At 53.9% G+C, this 9,911-nt stretch overlaps 1 protein-coding gene across 1 annotated transcript in view; it reads left to right on the top strand.

Annotated features, from left to right (window-relative positions):
* Positions 1–9,911, top strand: part of COL13A1 (collagen, type XIII, alpha 1) — a gene marked incomplete at its 3' end in the record, with an annotated part of 44,817 nt that overhangs the window by 20,899 nt on the left and 14,007 nt on the right. The window contains exons 14-15 of the mRNA XM_010154952.1: positions 8,946–8,999; positions 9,496–9,582. Of these exons, the coding sequence (XP_010153254.1) occupies positions 8,946–8,999; positions 9,496–9,582 (141 nt within the window). The remainder of the gene's footprint in view (positions 1–8,945; positions 9,000–9,495; positions 9,583–9,911) is intronic.

Below are 9,911 nucleotides of genomic sequence, written 5' to 3'. Positions count from 1 at the left end.
AGGGCAAAGAGCTGAGCCAAGGTGTTAGCTCTGGATATGATGGAGGAATGTGGGACCACTCCCTTCAATCCATACGTTTCGCACCCGGAGTATCTCGATGCAGAACGGTGCTCCCTTCCCAGAGAGCCCCAGATGGTAGGTTGGTGTGCGGTGGGCATCCCTCTCACATCTTTGCTGACCTTCCACAGGCTCCTTTTCTTGCTGCCTTTGCTTCTCCCTCCGTTTTCTTTCTTCTCTCCCTCAGGGTGAGGTGGGCGAGTCAGGCCTGCCCGGTGCGCGCGGCCTCCCCGGAGCTACCGGCCCCAAGGTAACCCCTGAACTCAGAGCCAGCGGGGCCATCTCCCACAGGCTGGCCAGTGGCCTGGAGACACGTGAAAGGAGCGCGGGAGGTCAGGGGCTGGAGGCAGTTCCCTAGAGCCTGGGATGAGCTGTGCAAACAGAAAATCTCACTCCTGTGTAAAGGCTCTGAGCAATTTTTGGCCGAGTTCAGCCCTGCACGGGCCCTTGTTAAAACCTGACCCAACCTTTTACATTAAGACTGGGAGGATGAGGGTGCTGTGGTTCATGAAATGGTTTGATGGTTTCTCTACACCCAAAACATGTAGCAACGGGTGACTCCCGCATCCACTCCTGGTGTTCCCAGGGAGGGGTGGGCTGCAGCCAGTGCTCAGCCTGGTGTTACCGGGAGCCAGTTCTCTCTGGAGGCCTGTGGCTGCATTTATCACACACTCCCTCCTCCGACTGCTTTCTCTTTGACCCTTGCTATTAGGATTGTGCTGCTTGCTTGATTTCTCTTCATGCTCACTGTCCAAACTCTCTCTGTTTCCTCCCTCTCCATTCTTCGCTGGGCAGGGTGAAAAAGGGGACGCTGGCATTAAGGTAGGCATGAGTTTATCCCACGGTAGATCACCCTCAGGATACTGCTCCGTGGGCTGGCGGGTTGTAAGAAGCAGTCGGGTCTGGGGCAGCTCCCGGGGGGCAGTTGATGGAGTACACATCTGTGCTCTGATTACCCACAGGCAGACACTCCAAGCTCAGGCAATAAAAGCAGCCTTTATCCATTGGGTGGAATTCGATTCTTACCAAAGGCATTTCTCTGATTACGAAGCTTGCTAATGATTTGTTACATCTCCCCATTTGATGGGCTGGGCTGGGGTTTCCTCATAAAATCTGGTTAGCTGACGCATCAAATCCACTCAAACTCCGCAGCGCGGGCTGAGGTTTGGCACCCGGCTTTTCTCTCTGTTTCTGGACACGTTTTACAGGCTCCTATGGCCTGTGCCCAGATGTTATCTGACTGAAATCTACTGTACCCCTATATTTAAAGTATATTGCTCAGTGTAGACTGTGCTTAAAGCATTACAGCATTGGCAAGTGTTCATGACATACTGTGTCATGCCATACATCTTAAACATCAGGAGGAAAGGCCGGTCCTGTAGTATTTTGAAAGGCATTAATAGTGACACACACATTTCAAGTATTCAGTATGTGGCGTGCATCTCATTTGTCGTGCAGCGTATACACTTCCTATATTTTTTCCATCTGGGTGGATTGCTATTTGAAGGGAGAAAAGGCCCCTTCAGAACCTCACATGGGTGTGTTACATCAGGTTTAAAGAAACGTTCTTTGGGAATGCGGGTTCTGGGTTACTAGTCAAATGGAACAGCAGTGACTGTCCTCCTACAAGAAAACAACACCTCCTCAGAAACCCTGCCGTGCACATGAAGTCCAAAGGTCCCCCCATGTCCCTCTTTGCATCAGTGTAATTCCAGCAAGCACAAAGGAATCGCTTCTGGTTTGTGCCCGTGTAAATGAAAGCAGAATTGCACCCAGAACTAAGGTGTTTTGGGGGCTAGGGGTTTGATTGCTGCTGTTCCAACAGCCAGGTGCTCTCCCATCGTGTTGAACTGGAGGACTGAAGTTGGAACGTGGCTTGGGAGGGAGAAAAGGCTGGGAGGAGAAGCTGCGTTCCACCCCCGCTTGTATGCCCGCCCTGCACTGCTAGCAGCCACCTGCTCTGCTTGCACCCGTGTACGAGGCCTGATGAGCCCTTGGTTTGGGATCTGCCAAAGGGGAAGTCTCCAAGGCTTCAAGGGATGTCACAAGGACATCCACATGCAAGAGCCTTCCCTGTTCAGCAGCCAGACATCACCCAGTCGCAGCTCCTGAGCATCCTCACAACGCATGCATCTGTTGTCTTTGGACACGGCTTCTTCCTGTCCTCCTCCCACCTGGGAGGATCATCTGAGACTCTTTTGATGTTTTCACCTTTGGATCCAATTACCTGGGCTAGATTTTACATTATTTTATTTTGAGGCATCCAGGACAAACGCAATCACTTGTACTTTAGCCGTTGTGGCCAATTGTGCACAGCAGTTTTGCTGGCAGCAAAGAACATTTTGGGCCTGAAGGGGCTTGCTGGTTTCACACAGACCCCTCGCTCACTTAACAACTGACACCCCCCCATCACCCAGTGACAGATGCAGCACAGCATAGATCCTCTCTTAGCTGTTTTCTTCTCCAGCCACCATTTTTACTTTGATCATACTAAGCCCTAATCTGTGTCCCACAAAGGTCATCAGACAACCAGTAAGGGTGATACCCGGGTCACTGGAACCAGCACTCGACTCGCTGCACCCCAGCCTATCCATCACCCTCAGCTTTACTGAGATTTTCTTCTTTATTGAAAGGTCCTTAGGAGGAGGCTTTTTGTCACGCTCTGGTTTCGGTGGGTTACTGCTGCCTGGCTGTGGTACCTTGTGCAGCCCTTCTCATGCCCAAAGGCCACTGGGGGGGTCACGGAGGGATCAGCCCCACGAGTACTTACTGCATTACAGCGGCTTTCAAATGTGTAAGCGTTTAAAGACGTTCTGGAAAGTCGTTTTTCCTGCTTATTCTCTGGCTTTGGGGCTTCTTTCTGCTGTTGAATGGCACAGTGTCACGTTTGGTGCTCCTGCTAATCCCTCCCACTCTCTAATTAGCTCTAGTGCCTGTGTGATCCTGCCGCTGACAGTGAGGGCTGCACAAGCGAGCAGCTGCACAACCTTATAGCACCTTCCAGTGCCTGAACGGGCTACAGGGAAGCTGGGGGGGACTTTTTACAAGGGGATGTAGTGACAGAACAAGGGGTAATGGGTTTAAATTGCAAGCAGGGAGATTGAGATTGGATATCAGGAAGAAACTCTTCCTGGAGAGGGTGGGGAGGCACTGGGACAGGTTGCCCAGAGAAGCTGTGGATGCCCCATCCCTGGAAGTGTCCAAGGCCAGGCTGGATGAGGCTTTGAGCACCCTGGTCTAGTGGAAGGTGTCCCTGCCCATGGCAGGGGGGGTGGGACTAGATGAGCTTTAAGGTCCTTTCCAGCCTAAACCATTCCGTGATTCTTGTGTGGTAGCAGGAGACAGAAACTCTGTTCCCTGCAGAGTCAGTCCTGCCATGCACAGCCGGCTTGAGAGGTACCACCGGTGGGATACGGCTCTGCTAGGGTAGCCAGCTTGGTGGGGGCCGGGGAGGGGGGGAAACAGCTTGTGCCCCTTTGCACCCAGGAGGCTTTCGCATCACCTGTGGCCCCAGCACCCCTCACAGCACCCCGGGAGGACTCATGCTGTGTCTCTTGCTCTCTTTCTCTGTGTTTCTCGCTCTGCTTCCAGGGGGAGAGAGGCATGCCAGGGCTGCCAGGAAGACATGGCACTAAGGTACCTTGTAAACAGCGGGGTGACGTTTGTCTGCCTGATCTCACCCGTACCACTCGACTGTCCCTGGTGCACAAGCATCGCCTGGATTTGTGTGTGTGTGTGTCTGTTAGTCGATGGCTATCCTCAGCTGAATTCTTTCCGCTTCTAAATTGCAAAACACAGGGCCTGATTTCTGAAGGAGGTGGTGGGGGAAGCAGCATCTTAAAGCAAATGGCATGCCCAGTCCGATGCTGTCTTGCAACATCAGGATCTTCATGCTTTCCGCTAGCGAGGGCGGCCGGTTGCTGACGTTTCTAGAGAATTGGCGTTTTGTAAATTGGGGTCCCAAGTGACGGCCGCAACCTTCGGCGACGTGTGTCAGCCCGCTGCTGTCAGTAGGGTTACGGAGGTGTGAACCCGGCCTCACGCAGCGAGGGCTCAGGGTCAGCGTGCGAGCAAACCTGCATGTGTGTGTGTTACAGCCTGGGGATAAATGCTAGAAAATAACGTCATCCACCTTCGCTGCCATTTAGAGGCCGAAGAGCTAGGAGCAGGCATCCCAAACGCATTGTGAAAGCCTAACCCAAGCGACTTGCCGCACGTAATCCCTTTCACGACTCTAGTCCATGGTCACTAAAACCTACTGACTCCTGAGACAATCTGGAATGCTTTTTTCCCCCGTTTATTGCATAGAATCCCTGATCTCCATCTTCTGTCCTTGTGTTTTTTAGCTTTGTCCCTGATTTCTGTTTCAGAAAGCTGAGAGGTATGATCCTGCTGCTCTCTGGCTCCCCACTCCTCCTTGTTTGAACTTTTCCAAGCCCTTTTCACTTTGAACTTGGCTCCCAGTCCTCTCTGCCTCACTGCTACATCCCAACCCCTCTCACTTCCCAGTTCCTAACACTACTTCACCTCCTCCCCTCTCCCTAGACCTTTGTTATCCCTCATACTTGCTCTTGTAACTGGACCTTTCACCAGGATCTAACTGGTACTAACACAGGGCACGGAGAGATTCCAGAGCAAAGGGTCGATAGGGAAGAGCTGCCTTTCGCATCAGCGCTGTCGAGGGAAATGTGACAGTCCCTGTGGGAGCAGCTGCCTCCCCCAGCTTTGGAAGCACCTGTCTGGGATGGCAGGGCAGGCTGGGCTCAGGGCAGCAGCTTGCTCTGCGCTGCGGGATGCCGCCTGAATCGCGGTGCTTGGAAGTCCTTTTTTCCCCTAAGGTGGCTGGCTTCGGAGCTCTTCCAAAAACGCTCTACTGCAGGGTTTGTCTTCTGTGATAAAAACAGAACGAGGGGAAATAGCAAGTCCAAAGCTCTGGGGCTGGCCTTTCCCGGGATGCTTGAGCTGCTGCATCTGGGATCAAGCGCTGGGCTGGGCATTTGGTCCTGAGTCCATCTTTGCATTCCTCGGTTATTGGATGCTGTTCTGCTTGTTGGGCTTTGCTTGACTCGCAGGACTAAAACGGAGGGGGCGGGGGTGGAAATCTGGTTGTCTTGACTGGGTTGTGCTCGTGATGTCTGCCTTTGGAGGAGCTTCCCAGAAAGCAGAGCCGGGCGAACGACGGGAAGGAAGGAGGATGCGTGCTGTGTGGTGTTACGGCGTCACTTCTGAGCTTTGGGAAGGAAAAGATGCGGATTTTGCCTTTTTGGTTCCACCTGGCTGATGATAGCGGGCTTGTTGTTGAAAAGTTTGGGTGTGATTAATTTCAAAGAAGGTGTTCCTGTCTCTCCTCTCTCTTCCAGGGCGCTCCTGGGCTGGCCAGCGCAGGGACGAAGGTCAGTGCGGCGGGACGCGGCGATGCTTGAGCTGGGCTGGGGCTGGGGTTGGGGCGCGCGACACGGGAAAACGGTCGGACAGCTCCCACTAATGGGGAATGTCAGAACTGCTCTTGCTTTCGGGCAGGAAAACCGGTCTCCAGCAGCACTCCTGCCTCTCCGCACCCCTCCGGGAAGAGGGGTCGGTGAACTCGTGGTACCCCGCGGCAGTGATGGATGTGCGGGTTTAGGGGTCTGGGAGTCAGGGATCCAACCTGTTGTCCCGATTCCCTCTAGTTGCTGGGGAAAAAGACAGAAATAAGGAAGTTATCCCCAGGGCAGGTGGGGAGGGTTTTCCTCCTTGATGCCACAGTGATCCTGTATCAACACAACCTCCCCCGCGACCCCAGCTGCAACCCACAGCCTTGCTTTGCTCCTGTGTGCACAGAGCCGGGAGCAGCCAGGTTCCTTGATGCCGGCAGATGACTCTTGCCACCTTGTGCTCTCCTGTATCTCCTAAACCTTCTCTTGAAATATTGCAAGGTATTCATAATTAGTTTCATAAAAGCCTCTTATCTGAGTCTTGCTGGTTTCTTCCCGCAGCCTTGGAGCTGGCTAATGAAGATAAAACGAGCTCCAGGCACAAGTCATAATATGCATTTAAAGCATCTTCACACCCTTATTTCAAGCCCACGGCCTCCACCAATTAATGGTTTTTTTCCTCCATTCCTTATAGCTCTAGGAGGTTTCATACTCTCTCCTCCTGGTTTTTCACTTTATTTTCCTGCCTCTTCTTCCCCAGGGTGAGCCCGGGACTCCAGGAGAAAAGGTACTCTCTGAAGACTTTCCTCTGAGTCTGCACTTCTGGTTGGTTTGTGTATCCCACCCCACCTCCCCACGCAGCTGAGGGACCTGAGGAATGGCTCTGTACTTCCCAGTGCCCACATCCAGGCCCTAATGGCACCTACCAGTGTAAGCAAACTGGTAGTAATGATGCCACGTGAGAGAGGGACCGTACAGCAAACAGATTCCCTCCCTCTTGCTCATGACTGTGTTGATGGGAATACGCTCCAGCCACCTTCCTCCTTTCCTCCCTGCTCCACAGAGTACGCACAGCACACCTCGCTTAGCCAGGACATTTCCTCTCCCCCTTCCCTTGTCCTCTTGTGCCTCCCCATACCTCGGTGTCCCCCCAGAAGTCCGCCCGTGTTACTGCAGGGTTCTGTTCTGTCACCCGCCCTGTGAACTGCCCCGCAGAGTCTCCCTGTCTCAGTGCAGCGGGACCGGGTCCGAGTCCCCGTGGTGGGGCACGGTACAAAAATACCCCGTCCTTCTCCATCACTGAGCAGCCGGCTGGGTTTCTGAACAGCTGGCCCCTCTCGCTGAAGGCCCGCTGGGTTATGTTACAGCACGCAACAGCCATGTAACAGACACGTTCTCTGTCTCTTTTCTTCCCCACGAAGGGAGATCCTGGACTCCCAGGCAGGATGGGCCCCCCAGGTTTGCCAGGGAAGAGGGGGCAGCGGGTAGGACATTGCGTGTTTGGGCTTGGTGTCCTGGCAGTGCTGTGCTGTGTTCCCTGCGAGCGGGAGCCCGCTTGGCGTTGCACTGTCGTGCTTGCGGGGGATTATGTGTCCTTTTCTGGCTCTTTCCCCCCAGCCCCCCTTGGTGAAGTGTGTTTGCGTGTTCCTGCTTGCAGGAGGTGAGGGGCTGGAGGCAGGCAGGGCAGCATGCGATGCCTGGGATGCAGTCTTGTTCTGGGAACGACTAAGGACGGTGCTGCATCTTTTGACTCCAGAAATAACAGCCTGAACCGGGATGCGGTAACCTGACCTTCTTCCTCAAGAACTCTGCTTCTTTACGCCCGTTCAGGCAGCACAGGATGTTTTCAGTAGCCCTCATGGGCATGTGCATGAACTCTAGTCCTTGAATGAAAAGGACGATACCAGAAACAGTGTGAGGTAGAAACAGGGACTCACAGAGGCTTGGGACAGGGTTAGAGATGATATCCTTACAAAAACCCCAAAGGCCAAACCTTTTCTTTGGCCATGAGGTCCTGCCAAGGTTTTCCTCTTTCCAGGAAGAGGAGCATTGATTTATGGCAGCAGTGTGCATGTCTGGCAAGGGAGGAAAGCTGGGGATGAGGGGCCTTACAGGTGGCTGGAGGCCAAATTACCTTAGAGAAAGGGGTCACTGCGCTATAAAATTGCCAAAAAAAGTAAGATGGCTGCTAGTTAATTATTTTCCACGGAGCCCCCAGCGCATGTTTGTTCCTGGAGCATTTTCGCAAGACCCCTGCATGTCAGATGTGTGCCCCTGAGCTCTGTCGAGACTGGTGCCAGCCTCGGCGGCGAGAGGAACTCTTCACTGGTTTTGCAGATGCGGTGTGCTGCTGCCGTGCAGAGCTGGGCACCTGCCGGGGAAAGGTTCCTTGTAATCTGCACAGCTTGTTATGTCTGGGAGGTGTGAGAATTGTGGGCAAGAGCATACCTTTTCCTGATGATGCATTTGAAATGTCTCCTCATGGTAACCAAAACCTCTGGTATCCCTCCCTGTCCTGGCAAAATGCAGGCTCCCAGGCAGGACAGTGTAGCTGGAAACCCTGGGTTTAGCAGCTGGATGGAATGGGCTGAATAGAACTTAAAGTCAAGGCCACTAATTGAGCCCCGATATTCAAAAGGTGACCCAGATGTCATGGGAACTAAGCAAAGTCACTTCACCGAGGGGATGCTGGGTGCCCTCCCTTGCCCACTGCCCTGTGGCACCCTCCAAACCCCTCAGCCTGCCGGCCTTGCTCCCCCAGCACCCTGTCAGGGGTCGTACACCATCATCTTCTCTCTCTGCCACGTTTGCCGCTCCCGTTCCCACTGCTTTTCCCGAGCGCTAAGTGTCGCAGAGCTTGGCTGCTAGCTGAGACACTGTGCTGCTTTCTTCTTGAGCATGACAAGACTGGGATTTGAAGTTTGGGAACAGGAGCAGGAAACACCCCTTGGGAGAGGTGTGGGAGCTTGGTTGTGAGATCTTTGCCAGAGAAAAGCAGGGCAATTCACAGTGTGATGAGGAGGTGTGACAACAGGAGGGACTTAAGCAGCAGATGGTTTCTGTGAAAAGAGCTGAACTCCATCCGGGCACCGAGGAAGTCCTGCATTCCAGATAAAATTTGCCTCAGGCAACAACTCCTCTGGATGGGGAGAGCCTGTGCCTGAAGGACTGACAGGGAACAGGGTTTAGCAGACTGGAGTGATAAGGAAGATGGACAGGGGGGATCCTGGGTCCCTTTCCCACTCACATTCCTTATGAGGGAAATGGCAGTGATGTGCAGAGATAGTCAAACGGACAGGAGAAAACTCCACCGGCCTCAGCAGCTACTGCTGGAGGGTGCCTTGACTGTACCTGAAGTAAAATCCCCTGGGCAAGGGAAAGAAGGTTTGAACCCAGGAGCAGCTCATCCCTTGCCTGCTTCTCCAGGACAGAGAGCCTGCAGAGACAGCCCGACCATGTCTGTTTTACCAACAGGGTGAGAAGGGGCGAGCTGGTGACCCTGGGCTTCCTGGACTCCCCGGCACGAAGGTTTGTGAGGAATTGCGTGCCTTCACGCAGCGAGGGGGAGGCTGTGGTCCTGGGAACATGACCCTGGAATCGTGGTCCAGTAGATCCCCTTCACCAGCACAACCTCAGATGTAAGGTGGCATGGCAGCCTCTCTCCTGCTCCAAGATCCACCCATGGGGGGGAGGAGATGGGGTTTTTGGGAGCTGCACTGCTGTGCTCCGGGTTGGAAGAGCAGCCCTGTGCTCGGCGAGACCCAGGGCATGGCAGCTAAAGGCGAGCCCTGAAGCTGTGGCTTTTTCTCTGTGCTCTGACACGTGGGCAGGAATCAAACCTTCCAGGTCAGACTTCCACAGGGTGCTTTTCCTTTGGGAAAGGGGATGGTGCACTCAATGACAGTGACCATTTCAGGAAAGGATGAGGGTGTAATGGCAATTTGGTGCAAGCAAAGCTTGGCAAGTGAAGTTTTGGAGACGGAGGGACTCAAATGGCGCGTGGCTTGTTCTTCCTCACAAACAGGGAGAGAAGGGAACTGCAGAGAATTCCCTGGTGGGAGGCAAAGGAGAACCTGGCCCTCCAGGTCTGCCCGGGCCCCCTGGACCAAAGGTGAGGGGTTTTCCTCTGGTGAGGTCTGTGTTGTGAGGGATGGTGCCCAGCACAAGGTGTGTGGGAAGGGGCGAAGGTTGCATTCATCTGTCCCCACCTCTGATCACCCGCTGAAGAGATATCAGACTCTGCAGGGTGTTTCAGGTTGGTTCTTCTCAATGCTGAAGGCGAGAGAATTTGTGAACTGTGTTTCTGGGAGAAAAATCATAGAATCCCAGACTGGTTTGGGTGGGGAGGGACCTTAAAGCTCACCCAGTTCCAACCCCCCTGCCATGGGCAGGGACACCTTCCACTAGACCAGGTTGCTCCGAGGCTCATGCAGCCTGGCC

Source organism: Eurypyga helias, unplaced genomic scaffold, assembly GCF_000690775.1.
Source record: "Eurypyga helias isolate BGI_N326 unplaced genomic scaffold, ASM69077v1 scaffold23747, whole genome shotgun sequence".
Classification (NCBI taxonomy): Eukaryota; Metazoa; Chordata; class Aves; order Eurypygiformes; family Eurypygidae; genus Eurypyga; species Eurypyga helias.
Note: the sequence above shows the minus strand (reverse complement) of the source record. Positions and strands in the feature narration are given on the sequence as shown.